General features: G+C 42.9%; 1 protein-coding gene across 1 annotated transcript; it reads left to right on the top strand.

Moving 5' to 3' along the window:
• Window positions 1-210: 210 nt before the first annotated feature.
• LOC115605162 (interleukin-2 receptor subunit alpha-like) lies at window positions 211-17939 on the top strand. Its single transcript, XM_030479175.1, has 7 exons — window positions 211-549; window positions 11350-11535; window positions 11749-11874; window positions 12272-12499; window positions 14735-14782; window positions 15801-15864; window positions 16911-17939. Exons 1-6 carry the CDS (start codon window positions 489-491, stop codon window positions 15842-15844), a joined length of 693 nt encoding a protein of 230 aa, XP_030335035.1. The 5' UTR covers window positions 211-488; the 3' UTR covers window positions 15845-15864; window positions 16911-17939.
• The last annotated feature ends 251 nt before the right edge of the window (window positions 17940-18190 follow it).

The following is an 18190-nucleotide window of genomic DNA, read 5'->3' as shown; positions in this document are numbered from 1 at the left end:
CCACAGATGGTGTCTGAGGTCCACTGTCATACACCAGGCAACTATACTCCAGCAATGGTCCCTCCCAAATGCCTGCCCAGCCACAGATTTGGGGTTGAGTGGCTCCACAAGCCCAATAAAATCTTGCCCCCTTCTACTGACCTCAGCTGTAGTGGAACAGCTCTGAAGTCAGTAGCTCTGATGTGTCAAACCACTTCCTACACACAACAGCACGCACCACCACACTGAGCATTAAGTTTGATTTCCTGGATTAAAGCTACTAATACCTGAACAGAGAGCAGACTTTATTGCCTCTTGCAGAGCCAGCCCGGCGAAATGACGATTTGCTGACCAAAGAGCAAAGTCCTTGCTGTGCACACAGGGTGATGATGCTCCCCACCGGTCTAACCAGGCAGTAGAAGGCTCCTTGGCTCGGCTGGCACCAGCCCATCGCTTCTAAGAAACTTCACCATCCTCAGTGTTGCGGAGAAAAGATGTGAACAAGTCCCATGGAGCTCTTGTGCCTTTTGATGTGGCTCTTGTTTGGATCCGTCAAGGGGAACAGGCCAGGTAAAAGTCTATTTCTGCCTTTTGGGGAGGGAAAATATGATTCGCTTTCTTGTGGTCGCTGCTGGAGGATGTTCGCAACATCTTGACTCCTTTCAGGTAAGGAAAGATGTTAAAAGCTTAAGGAATTTATTATTCTAAGGAAATGAGAGAAATGGGGTTTGTGCCCACAAGCCATCAACTGCAGACAATCCAGAGCACTACAGGATGCTTTTTGTCTGAGTAATGCATGTATCCTCCAACCCACCATTGGAACAGTGGGCAGATCAAAGCGACCTTGTGCACCTTAGGTAGCTCTTTGAATTTGTGGGGTTTTTTCCATTCTGCATGTAACTTTAGGAAATACAAAAATAGACACTGAAATGTCAGTACCTCTGTAGGTAAAACTGACGGCAGTGCTATTAGTTAGAAGGTGCCATCCAAGTTTGCTATGGGTACTATAGATAACCATGTATTCTTTCAGCCACACCTCCCAACCAGTAGTGCCTATAAACTGTGAACGGAGGCAGCTAATCCATTCAGCATAATTTTACACATTTATAAATTGTGATACTGCTTATATTTGGCTTATTTATTGTGAAAAGTGTGTGCTATGAGAAATGGTCTGGTGATATATCAGCGTATTTGAATTTAAATTGCTTTGTTCAAAGGGGAAGAAAAAAATCTTACATTCTCAGCACTCTATAAATGTGATTATTTAATAGACTCACAGAGTCATAGAATAGTTTGGGTTGGAAGGTCATCTAGTCCAATCCCTGTACAATGTGTAATCCTTCTATATCTGATGATGATGCCAAGGTTGAGAGGTATGAGCAGATACAGCCTAAGGCAGGTTCTCAGATATGCTGGTACTATACCTGCTGATGGATCATCTCTAGCTTAGAGGCTGGGCATCTCAAGGGAACATTGTGCTGCTACAACCAAGCTCATTAATGCAGGAAGTACCTCCACAAATATTTAACCTGGAGGTGAGTTTATTCTCATTAAAGTATTTTGTCAGTAAACCCTGTACCTTTTCCTCCATGGGGTGTTTTTATTGCCAAATGAAGTGCCAGTGCCCACGGCAAGCGTTTCAGTGCTGTGTGCAAGAGCATCACTGCAAGACGTTCAGCCAGAGATATGTAAATAGGATTCGGTTCTGGGATGAGTCAGGTCCCCTATATCACGCTTTCCATATTACTATGCATGAGATTTCTTGCTGGCAAGTCTCGTTTATCAGAAATCTTTCTGGTTTTTGGAAAAAATGGAGGGGTGTCAGAGCAGTTGCATTTTGTGCTATTCAATGTGATTTAATTCTCTGATGAGCGAATAAATGCATAGCTTTGCATTCTTCACTGTATCACTAAGCTCTTCTTTCCTCAGCTTCCTGTGTTTATTTTCAATGTCTCACCCAATGTTTAAACATAGTATTTATCCATATATATATATGTTTTAGTTTCTCCATGCAAATAATATGCTAAGGTAGTATCCTGGTTTCAGCCACCTTTTGCTCTTTTTTATTGTAGAGATGCCTGAAGTGTTGTGGCTCTAAGACCTATAGTGTTTAATTCCTTAGGGGGATCAACAAGGAGACCTGGGAACAAACATAAGCAAAGAAAAGGGAAAGAGGCTAGGTCAAACTGGTCAAAAATCAACTATGCCTCAGTACACACAGTGCTATTTGTATTATTTTGCCTTGTCCTTTTCAGCTCTGCAAGTTCAGTTTTGTAAATAGATCCTGCTATAGAGGCTGTTTGGAAGAGGGGTTTTGGCAAAATGCACTGTCAGGTATAAATATAATTAGGGGGAATAGAAAATAAAAAGCCTTTGTTTTACAGAACAGTTTCACTGTTGGATCTCAATGTGCTTTGAGAGGGAAAAGTCTTCTGATATATATCCAGGGAAACTAAGGCATGGGATGATTATTTAGTATCAATTAAACTACACCTTAATGCTAACGAATATAAGAGAAATGCTGTTTTGCTCAGAAAGAGCATCACGTTTATCTCATTTACTCTGCACAGCAGCAGTGCCTAGAAGCTGCAGGCATGAGTGAGGCTTGAAGTATGCTAGGTGAGGGTCAAATACAACATAAAAGCTGGTCTGTGCTCCTCCAACCTTTCCATCTTGCTATTCATCTTACAGGAATACACTGAATAGATTTGCAAGTTAAACCTGGAAAGGATTAAATCTCACAAAAGAAAGAATTTCATTCAGCTGAATTTCATTCACACAAGATGGGTACCAGATCTCAGTCATTTAAATGAGAGGAATTTCTTTCCCATTATACTTGCATATTAGCACTCGCTCCCATGGATTTGAAATGCAATGCGGAATAAATTAAAGTTGTCAAACACATACAAGTGTTTCTCCTAAGGTCAACCAGAGAGCAAATACCTTTATAAACCTTCCAGCTACAGTGGACCTCAGCAGCAAAGTGCCCAATATACAGCTACAATTAAAAAGAAGTTGTTAAAAGATTGTGATCCTGCTGAGGAAAAGCAGATATTATGGACAGAGATCCTGCAGTATCTGCTTCTGCCTTCAGATGGAGAAATCTTCTCCCTACCTCATAAGATATGTTATGTCCTTCCCTTTTACTACAGCAAAAAATCCACCCTTCAGCTACTTTTAGAAAGCCACTAGCTTTGGTTTTGCTTTGAGTTTTGCCTTCAGAGGGTTGCAGTATTGGTCTCCCTGCTTTTTACCTCAATCATTATATCATAGAATCATAGAATAGTTACTGTTGGAAAGGACCTTAAGATCATCCAGTTCCAGCCCCCTGCCATGGGCAGGGACACCTCACACTAGACCATGTCACTCAAGGCTCTGTCCAATCTGACCTTGAGCACTTCCAGGGATAGAGCATTTACAACTTCTTTGGGCAACCTGTGCCAGCGCCTCACCACCCTCACAGTAAACAATTTCTTCCTTACATCTAACCTGTTCAGCTTTGTCTCTCCTGTTTTTCCCATTGCATTAATTGCATCTCCAAAGCGCAGGTTTTGGATGGTTTCCACCCATGGTTTCCATCTCCTCACCCTGGTCCTGAATCTTGTAACAACCTGGCTTACCGCGTCTTTGCTTCATCTCCTCCAATGCTTCTGCAAGTCTCACATTTCCAAAGTGCTTCCATGACTTTCTTCACTTGACAACCTGTTCCTCAGCCCTGCCAGGGTAGCAGCATTCTGTCATCTGCTGCTTTTTCTTTATGCTCTCCATTTGTAAAGCTAAAGAATATACAGCCCTCTCGATTTGGAAAAACACTTCATACATTACAAGGTCAGAAAAATCAGCAACACTAACAAATAATTTCCAGCCCACTCATAAGAGCTCCAGAAAAAAGCTTGATGACCATGATACTGCCATAAGTCAAATGAGACACATTTGAAATCAAAGGAGTCCCACCAGACGTTTTTTCACTGTTATTCAAGACTGGGACATGTGCTTGTCAGCCAGTCCAGTTATTTTCAGAGAGGGTCTTCTCTGTGGCCCTTCCAGTGCAACAAAAGGCAAAGCTGAGAATGTTCCAGTCAAAGAAAGGGATCTGAATTTCTGCTGCTGTTTTTAAAAGCTGATTTTCTTTCTCAGGAATGTGTTTTTCCCTTTAGATGAAAACACCGAAGAGGCGGGTGTTGCTGAAGTCACAGATTTAAGCAAAAATGTAGCCAAACCTGTTCAAAACTCAAATGTCACACTCCAAAACAAGGCTTTCACGTATGATGTTCTCAAAACCAGACTCTCTGTTCTGCTACCATACCATGTGCAGTGGTTGCCTTTAAAGAGTTTGAGCTCTGTAGCTTTACCACAGAACCAAGAAGGGTATAAACACCCAGAAACAAAAGAAGAAGAAAAGCAAATGTTCCCCATTCTTCAGTATGCGGTGCACTGTGCTTGTCCCTCTCCCTGCCTTAGGAAACTCTCTCCCTCTTTCTTAATACTCCAGTTCCACATTTGCAGTCCAAGTCCCCACCTCCTTGCCAGGGCAGGCGTGAGATTCATCTTGCTTAACTTCAGCCATCTGCACCAACTTCTCCATTGAGGTGGACATGTGGATCCCCTTCATAACCAGGGGAGAGAACACAGCACTTTCAGGGCACGGTTCATCCGCCAGATTGCAGATAAGGTGCCGTGTGTCATGTCCTGTGTCTTTCTAGTGGCTACACATAGAATTGATATGTCTGCTTTTTGTTGGCTGGGTGGCACTCAGTCAGAGCCTTAAAACAGGAGTGAGTTGGTGATGAAGGGGGAATAATTGTGTTTAGGAAGAGGGGAGGCAGATATTCAGTTGAGAAACAGCTGGATCAGCAGAAGACACAACAGCATCTGCAGGCTGCTTTGCTGGGAACTCACAGTGAAGTGAGCTTTAAAATGTTATCAATGCATTAGATAAACCGCACTATTTATCAATGTGAGCCTGTAAAAGTGTTCTTCCACCACTGTAGCTGATAAAAAGAGAGAAGCACCTTTAAGCATTGCTTTGGAGAGTTTAAGTTAGGTGTTTGCTGTTATCTAGAGAGGTCTGCCTGGTTCCACTTGTTACAGAAGGAGCTAAAAAAGCTGGTTCCTGAGGCTAAGTTATGCTTAGCATGAGAAAAGTTAGTCCACAGTCAAACCAAATCTAGCCTTCCTGTATATGGAAATATTTTTGCATTAGATTCCACTGCCTAGGTCAGTGGCAAACAGCTGGTTAGCATGAGTAAGCCAAGAGAGAAGTGCATATCTCTCAAATCTAATTTTCTATGGTCCTACAAAGAGTTAATGGACAGCTCCTGCCAGTTCACTTTCCAGTTCATTTTACACTGTCTTTCCAACAGAGCCATCTTCTAGTACAGCAGACTCAGCAGGCATAGTCCTTACAATATAACATGCCTCTTCTCCACTGCTAAGAATATTAAAACCCATTTCCTGCCCCATATGCCAATGATCTCCATTGCCTTTTGCGTTAAAACTTGTGCCTACTGACTTCGTCTGCATTGTCTTTCTGCCCTTTACACTGCAGACTCATTACTACTCAGATGACTTTGTAGGATAATCTCTGTGCAACCGACAGTATAGCTAAACAAAATCTCACAGGCGAATTACCATAAACTTCAGATCTGCACCCCATCCCACAGCTGGGATCTATTGCCAGCTTATAAATCCACATAGCTAATAAATGACATTCATTAGCAGGGAAAGAAGAAGGCAGAGCTGTAGCTAGCTTGCTAACGGACCCTTTGGGAATAAGGTTTGAAGTTAGAAAAGGTTTGTTACCATTTCAGTCCAGTTGCTGGTATCAATTCCTTCTCTTCACCCAAATCAGTTTCATCTTCAAGAGACTCGGTCTGTTTGGAAAGCACGTAGTTTCAGACAGCATATGAACCCCCAGGGCTGCATTAGCTTTTCAGGCACATATGGGGAGATGTCTTCATTTTGGCATGGTTTGATTTCTTGGTATCTCTGGGGAGAGGTTCTCTTCATCTCTGGACTGGGCAAGTGTGTGAAGTGCCTGGTTTCTTCCGCTGCTTCTATCCAGCTCTTCAGAACAGCCAGTTTCCTACTGATCCCATTTTACTGCCTTTGTGTTTAGGGGAAAATTGTCCTTTTTTTGCACCTGATGTTTTAACTTGACATCAGAATAATAACGTCAGCTCTGGTGACACACAGCTATGTGACAGAGGAAATTCTGAGTTCAGGTTATCATTGCATGACTCACTGTCTGTGTTTACCTAATACTAAAAGTACCTGTTATACATTACGTTTTCCCCATTCACTTCTTCTGGACAAAAGATGTTGTTCTAATGCTTTCTCTACCACTGCTTTGCCAACTCAGACATGAGAGAGAAATAGGCAGGAGAGCTTCATAAATCCTAATCCAGTATGTCTACTGTAAGCAGTTTTGTGTTGGGTCAGTAGCATATTTGAATGGGAAACCTCAGGGAAGAAACTCAAGCATTGAAAGAACTGATGGTGATTTAGCTACTGGGTATCTTTCCCCTGAGCCTACATAATGATGCTAGATGCTGAGGGCAGCCAAAAGCTAGATGCTGAGGGTAGCCAAAGACAGTTAAGCTTTATTTAGCACATGGTAGGGTATTCTGCCCAGCATCAGCCTTCGGTAACTCCTGTCTGATATCTGGCAGCTTATGTGGATTCCCAGATGCCTTAAGACACCTCAAATGGCATCGAGCACTGGAATAGCAGGAATCCCACCTATCTTGTGGCTCAGAGGACAATGCTTGCTCAGGAAACTTACCAAACTTGATTCTGGAGCACACCAGGAGATGCAATAACTACTTTTTAATTTTTAAGTTTCATGGATGTGTATCACCTGAATTCACCATTATCCTTTTAATTCCAAGGGCATGTCTCCATCCCCTATATGATAATATTTGAAACCAGTTCCATAAATGCTGTAGGCACCAAAACCCCACTAATAGGGGGAGAAATGTGAATTCCCAGCTGCCTTAGGAGAGCTACGTGTTCTAGCAATTCTGCAACCTGTAGCAGTGCTAAATCCCATGAATGCAATTACACTAACCTCTCTGTTTGCCCATTTCAACATGTCATGTTAGTGCCTCTAAGTGCAAAGAAATGGAGTCACAGGGAACTTTTGGGGTGTAGGAGATGTGAATGGTAGGTGGGGGCTGATGAAGCTTGTGGAAAAGGAGGACAGAGGACATCGGGACTGGAAGAGAAGGAAATAGGGACACACAGCACCTTGTCATGGGGATGGAGAACTGGAGAACTGTCAGGAGGGGAAATAAGGAGAGATTTAAAGGTGATGTGAGGGCAGTCTTTTAAACCAGTACTAGAGGTAGTATAGCCCTGCAACAGCTGTGGAGGGATGCAGAATCCAGTGGAAAGCTGGGCTGCGCAGATCTGGGCCACAAGAGTCTCTGAGGCAGGTTACATCTAGATGTGCTGGCCTTTTATAGGATTTATATTTCATATCATCAACTCAAATGAATCAGCAAATTCCCAACCAGGTGCAAAAAAGCAAAGTTAATCTCCCCTAAAAATGCAAAAACATCTACACTGCCATTCCCTAGTTCCCTGGTGGTGTGGTTTAACCCCAGCAGGCACATAAGTACCATGCAGCTGCTTGCTTACTCCCCTCTCTGGTGAAAAAAGGTGAAACTTGTGGGTTTAATAATGGAAATAATTTTAATAATAATAATAGGAAATAAAGAGAGAGAGAGGAACAAAATCCAAGACAGGCAAGTGATGCACAATGCAGTTGCTCACCACACACTGACTGATGCCCAGCCTGTCCCTGAGCAGTGATTGGCAGCTCTTGGCCAACTGCCCCCAGTTTCTATACTGGGCATGATGTGCTGTGGTATGGAATACCCCTTTGGCTAGTTTGGGTCAGGTGTCCTGTTTCTGCTTTCTTCTGGCTTCTTGTGCTCCTCCTCACTGGCAGAGCATGAGACTGGAAAGTCCTTGATCAGGGTAAGTGCTACTGAGCAACAGCTAAAACATCAGCATGTTATCAGCATTGTTCTCACACTAAATCCAACACACAACACTGCACCAGCTGCTAGGGAGATAATTAACTCTATCCCAGGTAAACAAGGACACCTGGCTTCTTCCCATCCCTTGGCTCTTTTATCACCCATATGGCAGGGATGTTGACTTTTTAGGGACAAACCGTGCAGTTTCTTCAAGCACAAGGACTGACTGAAGTTCTAGGCCAGGCTGGATGTGGTTCTGGACAATCTGATCTAGTTGAAGATGTCCCTGCTCATTGCAGGAGGGTTGGACTGGATGAGCTTTGAAGGTCTCCTGTAACCCAAACTATTCTATGTTTGGGCAGAGAAGAGATTCAGAGCAGCCCTGTGGAGAAGGACTTGGGGGTGTTGGTTGATGAGAAGCTTAACATGAGCCAGCAGTGTGCGCTTGCAGCCCAGAAAGCCAACCGTATCCTGGGCTGCACCAAAAGAAGCATGACCAGCAGGTCGAAGGAGGTGATCCTGCCCCTCTACTCTGCTCTCGTGAGACCTCACTTGGAGTACTGCGTACAGTTCTGGTGTCCTCAACATAAAAAGGACATGGAGCTGTTGGAGCAAGTCCAGAGGAGGCCACAAGGATGATAAGAGGGCTGGAGCACCTCCCGTATGAAGACAGGCTGAGAGAGTTGGGGCTGTTCAGCCTGGAGAAGAGAAGGCTGCGTGGCGACCTCAGAGCAGCCTTCCAGTATCTGAAGAGGGTCTATAAGGATGCTGGGGAGGGACTCTTCCTTAGGGACTGTAGTGGTAGGACAAGGGGTAATGGCTTCAAGCTTAAACAGAGGAAGTTTAGATCAGATATAAGGAAGAAGTTCTTTACAGTGAGGGTGGTGAGGCACTGGAATGGGTTGCCCAAGGAAGTTGTGAATGCTCCATCCCGGCGGTGTTCAAGGTCAGGTTGGACAGAGCCTTGGGCGACATGGTTTAGTGCGAGGTGTCCCTGCCCATGGCAGGGGAGTTGGAACTAGATGATCTTAAGGTCCTTTCCAGCCCTAACTATTCTATGATTCTATGATTCTATAATAAACCCAAATGCTGATGATTTTAATATCAAAGATGTTGTTGAGGAGGTCTAGCATGGGAAGAGAAGCCAATGTTTTGAAAGGTTATGATGGCTGATAAGGGGAAGGTTCTTGAAAATGGAAGCAAAATATTTGGCATGACATTGAAGCAGTTAGAAATCAACAGAGGGAAGCAAGCAGAAGGTCACAATGAGAGCTAGGAAATTCATCTTTCCAAATGCTTTCTGGACCAGAGACAGGAATATATTTGTAAAGGCCAAAGAAGTGGATATTGCGGACTTACTTGATGTGAGAAGACAAGAGTTTGAGTGATGTGGATGAAATGACAAGGCTGGATCCTAGAAGTGTTGTGTGAGGTCCAGCTGCAACATGGATGAGTTGATCCAAAAGCACCAGCCTGATGGGTATTGCTCACCATCACCCATGTGCACTATTGCACATTCCTTATCTGATGTATGCAAGTTCAGAAGAACCCAAACTTCATCTGTTCATAGGTTAAGACAACAGGTGCCCTTTATGATGAATAGACTCAATGCTGTGGGTTTTCTTAAGAAGAGATTTGAGTGCCTGGTGCTAAGATTCAGATCTGCAGTCTGCTTCAAAGAGGCTTTTGAAGTCTTGAGGGAAACATGCTTTTAGCTTTCAGGGAAAGTGAGAGTACATGATCTCAATGTGCTGCTAATCTGATAACTCTTTAATTTTAATCACCCTGACAGTCTGTGGTAAACCATGTGGTTAACTATTTCGGGTACAGTCACTTCTCTCGAAGCCACAGTCTGATGTATTTTACAAGGCAAATCCTTTGATAACACCAAGGTACAAGGGGATTAACATACCCCTTACACAGCTTAGCTGTTTAGCTGCTCAAAATTGTTGCCTTCGTCAAACTTTGTGACTTTTACTAAGCAGCAAGATGATGAAAAGTAAAAAGGGTAGAAAATATCAAAGTGAGAAAATGATGGGTGGCTCTGGAAGAAAAGGGCATTGAACGACTGGGTCTGGGAGGCACTGATTGGGTTGCTGTCAGCAAGGCATAGCTTTCTTTCAAGGAGAAGGCACTTCAGGAGTCAAGGGCAGATGCCAAATGGTGAACAACTATTAGGGATTCAAGGCCCTTTTGCACTCATTCTTGCTGGTTGCTAAGGCTGCATTAATTATGGCTGTAGAAGATGTGAAAACATGATGACCAAGAAATTTTACTCCTAATAGCTGTTACGATTATGCATAAGCATAAAGGGCCACAGATCATGCACTCAAAGATCCCTAATGCCAGCCCTAATGCAACCAGCCTGTTTTATCTTTTAATTTCTCAGCTTCTAGGCCCTAAATAATCATTAAGTAGTGCCTTTATCAACTTCTGGGTCTCCAGCTCAGCTTCAGCGGGCTTTTCAAGTGCACTGAAATGATCTCACTTAATTCATTCCAACTGATTGAGAAATATATTTAGATGTGATTTGCTGATGACACAGCACTTCACGTCCTTGTTTTGGGACAAGTTATATTTAGGTTTGCAAACTTCTTTCACAGTAAGCTGCTCTTTGGCGTGCTCAGACTAAACTGAGAGTCTATTCCCCTCTCCGATGTTTGCTTATAGATGATTGCAAGTTTTAATGACTTAGTTTTCCTTATTATGCCTCCCTACGATGACTGTTCATTAAGAAAATGTTGGTAGTGTTTCATGTTGCCCATTTGCTGGGTTCAGAAAGGGAGGGATCAACAGCCTGCTTCATGCAGGGGGGCAGGAGCAGGCAGATAGACCTGATGCATCCTACCACCACTCCCAATTGCTGCAGAGCATCCCTGTTCCAGCACCCTTTCTCCTTTAGAAGAAACACAAGGGAGTCAAATCAGTGCCTCTTAACTAAAGAAGTGTGGACAAATACAGGCTTTGTGTTACTTGGTGGAGACACTCCCAAGGGGGTTTTCTGCAGCTTGAACAAATCTATACTTAGAAAAATCAATGGCAGCAACTCACTCCAATGTGAGGAGTCTTTGAATGGTGGGATTTTTCTAAATTTAAAATATAAAATGTTCACTTAATATAACTAACAGTTTCACCAGACATTTAGAGCCACTCTTTGGCTTAGAGACAACCAAAGAAACAATGCTTTGCTACCTTCATGTTCCATTCGCAACATCCAGTTTCATCCCTCTGCTGTGATTTCAGCTCTGTGGCTGTGAGCAGAATTAGGCTTAGTTCACTGAGCTCTGGGCATGATCTGGTATTGATAAGACAGAAGAAAGTGGGAAGTCCTCAGTGAATAGAGTAAATGCACAAGCTGTCCTGATTCTCAGCTTTCTGTTTGCAGAAGCATGCCCAACTCTTCCAACAACTGAATTTGCTGATGTTACTGCTGAAACGTATCCACTGGGGACCAGACTGTATTATGAATGTGACAGTGGCTACACCAGAAGAAGTGGGCAGTACTTGGGAATTCGGTGTCAGAGTATACAGCAGGTTGCTTCTTGGGTCTACAAGGAATTTGAATGCATTGGTAAGTAAGTGATGATTGTCCTTTTCCTACACTTGTAGAGGTGTGTTTCCAATGAGTTGGTGTAAGACATCTGGGCATTGCTCTAACAAATGATGCTTACCTTTGCTGATTAGAACTTGCAACAACTCTATATTGTCTCTAAAAGTTTGCGTGCTGTGGCTTTGCTCTGCTATTCATCCTAGTGTAATTCAGCAAACATAACCTCTCCCACAGATGAGAAATTTTTGTTGTCAACGGCTCCCACAATGGAGTTAGATGTTACACAGAAGCCAGAAAGAGAAACACAGAAGAGCCCTGCACTCCAGAAGCAAGTAAACCTTTCAGAGTCTGACCAGAAAGGTGAGTAAGAACCCATTCATTACTGTAACACTTTTCTCACTGATTTCTATGGAAGCAGTGTAAGAATAATGAGTAATTTTTAATTATGACATGGTTTAGTGTATGGTGTCCTGCCCATGCAGAGGGGTTGGAACTAGATGATCTTAAGGTCCTTTCCAACCCTAACTATTCTGTGATTCTATTTTGACAGACAAAGAAACAATTGCTATAATATTTTTGCTGAACAAGTGATATGGTGTAAGCAAATGAGTGTTCTATATCCTAATAAAGAATTAGGAAGGCTTGGTATATCCTACTTGTCTATATTTTGTAAGATCACAAATCATTTGTTTCAAGAACAAAAGCAGTAGGTAAAATGTATCTGCTTTAACCATGTGCTGCCTTGTGATCCCACCAGATTTCTGTGGTCCTCCCAAGACTATTCCACATGCCTCTTTAAGCCTGAGCAAACAGTATTACGTGGGACAAGTATTACATTTCAAATGCCAGAGTGGATATGATAAGCGACCTCCCATCTCTGGCACCCGTGAGTGCAAGAAGGTGAATGGCAAGATCAACTGGACCCCCCTTGACTTGCGATGCACCAATGACAGCAACGAGTGGCTGCCACAGACTGTTGAGCCAGGTAAGGTGGTTGCTTTGGCATCATATTGGTGTCATGACGTGTTCATGCAGACCCCCCAACTCAGCACATCAGTCCTAGGGAACAAAATGCTTGGGGTTTGGGATGGAGAAATCAAGGACATCATGGCTCTGATACTGATGGAGATGTCATTTCTGACTGATGAGGATGACTCCAGGGATGATATAGCTGCATCCTACTTTGTCTTGGGCATCCTTTCATACTAACTACAAAACTGCAGGAATCTGGAGCAGATAGAGCCACACTGTCACATACTTGGAAGAAAATAGTATAATAAGCCTTTCTCTTTCTCCTCCCTCCTGGCAGCTGTAGGTTGTCTATTGTCGCTTCACAGTAAGGTACTCCAAAAGGCATCCTTCACGACTGCTTAAGGCTCTGGGATCCAGAGTTTAGCTAGTCCATAGCTAAACCTCAGTAATGTGTCTCGGTTCTTAATTTAACACCCAGGATGCTATTCTGAACAAAGAAACAGCAAGAAGCCCACCAATATCGCACTGTAGTCTTTATGGACCCAAATTCAGCACAACACATGCCATTGTGGGCTGGCATCTTGAGTTTTCACTGTTCAAGGATCCTCACAAGTGAGGCTGCAGAACCTCTGCCCTTTGCTTTTATGCCTTTAGATGTATTAATGAAAAAAAAAACAAACCCAAACCAGACCTTCATATGGCCTGTACTCCACCCAAATTATCTATCTTTTCTGAAGGCATCTCTCCTAACTCTGCAATGCAGGAGTTCAATATGCAGAGAGCAAACACAACCCCTTTCCCAAGTGTCTGTGATAGTGCTGAGGGTCTGGGGCTCCCTTTGGGTGTCAGGCAGAGCTGTTGATGGTGAAAAGACCCAGATACACATCACCTCTATGGTCCTCAGCCTTTCATTACCTTCCCAAGCAGGGTAGTGCGATGGGCTGAGTTGTAAAGAGGTGGGAGCCGATGGAAGGTTAATACAACAGAACTTTTCCTGTCAGCAGAGAATGGAAAAAGCTGTTTTCCACCAGTACTTGGGACTTTAAGGGCAAATAAATCTTGCAGAACTGTTGACATGTACTGGATAGATGCCTACATCTGAATTGGGCTGCCTTTATAACCAACAGAGGGGACTGTAAGAATGAATCACCTTACTCACTGGACACACTATTTCAGCATTAACCCAGGACTTTCTCTCCTTCATAGGTCCATCTGTTTCCCTGTGGTGCCCAGTTCAGAGTGTTCCAGGTACAGCAGTCATAATTTCTTGTTTGGTCTTGAGTGGTCACCACACTCATTTTTTCCCCATTGATCATTTCACTTGGTACTATCAGGATAAAGAAAATTCTTGCTATGATGGAAATAACCCATCAACATTCCAGTCCTAGAAAATGACACAACCTATTGAACAGTCAGAAATAGCAAATACTTCAGATTTTAAAATTAGGTTTATGAAGAACATGAAACTGGATGATGAAATTGCCCTTTAATTCAACAGAACAAGAATTCAATTTCCCTGCGAAAGTACATCAAACCTGAGCAAGGTCAGGTCTTTGTGATCAGTGCATCAAATATTTATACCCCTGAAATGTTGCCTTTCTCATTACGATGATGTGATTGTTGCCTGTAATGGAGCTGGATAAGGGATATCCTCCCCTTTCTCAGTTATCCCCCCCATAATTCACCACAAAGAAAGTTATCAAGAGACATCTCTTATAGGATCTCTTGTAAACAAACTGTCCATATCTCATAGTAGCTCAAGTTCAGAGCTTCCTTTCAGGATAAGGGAGAAATACAATGAAATAGATAAGGGAGAAACACATATTTCTTACACCAGGGAATTTTGGCTTATATTCTAGGGAAAAAGAGGTCCTGTTTGCAGCTATGCTTTCAAATCCTAGCTTGGCACCTTGAAAGTCATCCTCCCTGACCTCATACGAAATAAAGATCTTAGCTGGATCCCATTCCCAGAAAGATACAATTCACTTCATACCCATTATTAACAGATATCAGATCAGTGTATATGTTGATATCCAGGCTAGAAACATATATTGATGGCCAAGAAACAAACATGGCAATTATTAAGTCTTCTGTGCAGAGGGAGAAGAGCTGTCACTGTCTACCCTCCTCACTGCTTCCATGCTGGAGCGAGCTGGCTCTTGCCTGACTCTGTCCTCATCACTGCTTTGGTGCTCTTCACCAGAAGAACAAATCAATACAAAAATCAAGGATTTCTCTCTCTTCGTAGGTTCGAATCATCCACCCTTTTCCTCATCTGTGATACTGCCAGTGACAGGTATGGCATTTTGTTAATTGGACTCAGACTTCACTCCGTCCCCCACAGCAGTTACTTTGCCTTTCAATTGGCTGTTCTACTGAAGAGATCCATCTTGGCCCTAAGAGCTAATAAATACACTGCAAGACATATCTGTGTCCATGTATTCAGTGAGAAGTCAGTAAAGAAAGTGTAAACAGACACTGTTTAAGCAGTAAAGCTTTTTATAAAGGAGTTTTCAAAGGCTCATAAGGGATGTAACCCTAACAATTCTGATTCTATGATTCTATGTAAAAGAAAATAGATCACCCAAAAGTCTAGTTTCTAAATGAAGCAATTTGCAGATTCTTTCTCTGAGGCTTTCTGTGAATTCAGTGAATAACTTCAGCTGGGAAAAAAAATTTCAATATTTAAATGATGTGTTTCTTTCACATTTTCAAAGGAGTAAAAAAGGATGGGCAAATAAAATATTTCCTCGCAGCTAAACTGCTGCATTTAGATCAGTCTGAAGAGATTTTATCCTTCCCCTTTCCTATCTTCTATTCAGCCATTAGCTGCTAAAATAGAAATTGTCTCATACTGTGCATATGCTCAAGACTTTGTACAAGGGCTCTTGATTCCAGCTGGAGTCTGATGGCAACTGTAGTGTGCAGTATAATAAGGAGGAATAATGGAGTGGGATAAAGGAAGGGAAGGAGGAATATTGCAAACTATGCCAGAGACCACAGCATCAGTAGTCGCTGGTTATTTGGCTGTGGTCGATCTCTAGTTGCCCAGATCCCCTCTGGCTGGGTCCTGTTTGTCCCAGGGAGCAAAGCAATGGAGCAATATGGAAGAACTCTTGCCTCTGGGCATAGGGGCAAGATGAGACCCTATCCCAGCCTTGCCTGTTTCTCCCAGTTGGAGTGACTGCAATAAGATAACACCTTAGAATCACAGAATGGTTTGGGTTGGAAAGGATCTTAAGATCACCCAGTTCCAACCCCCTGCCATGGGCAGGGACATGGGTGCTAAGCATGTTGTTTTTCTGTTTCAACAGCTATCTTTTTTGTTCTGCTTATCATTCCTGCTGTTTTCATGTGACTCACCAAGCAGAGAATACGGTAAGTGGGATGGGACCAGGAAAATGTGAAATCTCAAATGAAATTCCCTAGGAGTGGAAGAGCTGCCAAACGGATCAGCCATCTCACTAGTGCGCTGCTTAGATTTCTGAATACCTTCATTGGTGTTAAATGACCCTTTATTTCGGGTTGTCTGGTTCAGCTATTAAATACTGGCACAAGAAAAGGAGGAATCAGAGCTTTTGAGATCAAAAAAGCACACTTGGTCCCTGCCAGTGTGGAACTGAGAATGGCAGCTCAGATAACAGGTGGAAAATGAATGCCGTGGGGAAATTAAGGTTAATCATGCAAATATGCTGCTTTCAGATAGATTACACAATCAGTCTTGTTCTCCCTGGCTAACCTGTGGGAAGGCTGGTGGAGCATCTGCCACCACGACCACATAATTTTTCTTCCTTCATCCCCCTGACTTCTCAGTCGTGTCATGACAGCTTTGTGCCTCAGACTTATTTTAGTCTCCTCACTGTTTCTATTACTACACTGAGACACACCAAGGCTGTTCCTTTTCACAGACTCCCCAGCCTACTTAATACAAGATGTCTCTGACATTTGGGAGTTCTTTGCTAGTCCTCATCCCTATTACTTTTCATGTTCCTTACTAATTACCGATGGGGTCTGCTTCTGAGTTGAATGGGGATTTTGCTTGAAAAGGAGGAAGAGAGACCTTGTAAAACCACATCTGTGGTGTTCTTATTCCAGTTCACGATATGATAAAGCCATAGAAAGTGTAGACAGCAGTTTGAAACATGTTTTAGTGAAGATGGTCAACCATGGGGCAGATTGCTTGGGCCATTGTAGGGTTTCTGACGATATGATTGATAGGAGAAAAATTATCAAGAATAGTCTATATTTCACTGGTTCTGTGGTGGAACAAGTGATAAAATAGCTGATAACAGATGAAATAGTAACTGAGATCCTAAGTGGTATCTTCTGAAAAAAGTACTGTGTGGTTTCTTATAGTAAATATAGAAGAAGTCATAGAAAATGTGCTTCTTCCCAGCTTTAGTAAAGTCTTTTTGCTGCTGTAGAGTTCAGATTGTGGAGTTCAGATCCAAACTCATGAAACTGATGACTTGCCACAGAAGAAACCAGATTGCACCAGCGACTCCAGGACCAGCAGTGGCAAATGGGGAAGAAGCCTGGACATTCATATTCCAACATGTGAAGGAGGCAGAAGATATTACAGCTTATTTCTTATGGGGACAGAGGGACTTTACACCTACAGAGCACTGGTGGAGGGAGTGCACCCTATCACTGACAGATGGGGAAAGAGCCCTGCCTGAAACTGCTTCCCAAAACCACTCTCCTCCTCCTACCATATAGCAGATGTGTTGCTAATATAACTGCAGCCTCTCCCAAGCGACCAGGCGTACATATGGACCACTCGCCCAAGCATGTTAGATGATGGTACCATCAGTACAGCCCACACACCACCTTCTCCACAAAGAGAGATGCTGGATACCTGGTGTCCCCCCATCCCATCCCAATCCAGATGGGTCAAACACAGTCACTCTTTTCTCCTTCTATCACTGGATATCCTCTTGGAAAAGGCTATTAAACCCATTTACACTCTGCACATAAGCTGAAATTCTTACTGGACTGGAAATTCTTACTGGCTACATATATACACACAGAGGTATATAGCTATAGGTATATATACAGGCCAAATGACTCATGGTCTAAAGGTGCCTGATTCTCTGCATTGACTCTAAATGATGCCCATATTGAGTAGATTAGCTATAGATTCTTACCTGGCATATGACAAAAGCAAAATGGGATGAATCCTGTCCTTATAATTCAGGAGGCATGAGTTCTTGCTGTAGTTTTCTATTTTGTGATAGAGTGTATGTGTCGTTTTACAGGTTTGTATTCCTGTTGAGTTATTCTCCCTCCAAAGCCTTGATATTTATACTTCCCATGGCTTTTTTTATTCCTGTTGGAATAAGACTTACTTGTACTATATATCTTTCTAAAGGTGGATGTGTAATGGTCTATTACATGCTGTTATTTTGTATGGGAGCAAACAACAATCTGTATTTACATGATAGACGATAGGTTTTCACACCTCTCAGCTGCTCTGAAGGCTGCAAGCAGTGGTACTGAGCTCTTTTGATTCATTCAGTCAATGCACATTACTTATTGCTAACATACCTCTATTAAGCATTGCAGTTAGTCTGCCATGGCTTGTCCTGCTCATGGCATTTCACTGGAGAAGGCTAATATTTCACCGACTCCTAGCATGCACATTTTTATGCAGGTAACAAGAGCAGAGCCATATGGCTCCTGCTGCTCCAGTGATTTTTCCTTT

Source organism: Strigops habroptila, chromosome 3 (assembly GCF_004027225.2).
Source record: "Strigops habroptila isolate Jane chromosome 3, bStrHab1.2.pri, whole genome shotgun sequence".
In the NCBI taxonomy this organism is placed as follows: domain Eukaryota; kingdom Metazoa; phylum Chordata; class Aves; order Psittaciformes; family Psittacidae; genus Strigops; species Strigops habroptila.
The sequence above is the reverse complement of the archived record's forward strand: the minus strand, read 5'-3'. Positions and strand labels throughout refer to the sequence as shown.

What these genes read in the sequence shown, in the direction of transcription:
- LOC115605162 (XM_030479175.1), top strand. Translation starts at nt 489, where the DNA reads ATGGAGCTCTTGTGCCTTTTGATGTGGCTCTTGTTTGGATCCGTCAAG. An exon ending in CAAGGAATTTGAATGCATTG is followed by an intron (nt 11,536 to 11,748) that starts GTAAGTAAGTGA and finishes CCTCTCCCACAG; the next exon opens with ATGAGAAATTTTTGTTGTCA. An exon ending in TTCAGAGTCTGACCAGAAAG is followed by an intron (nt 11,875 to 12,271) that starts GTGAGTAAGAAC and finishes TGATCCCACCAG; the next exon opens with ATTTCTGTGGTCCTCCCAAG.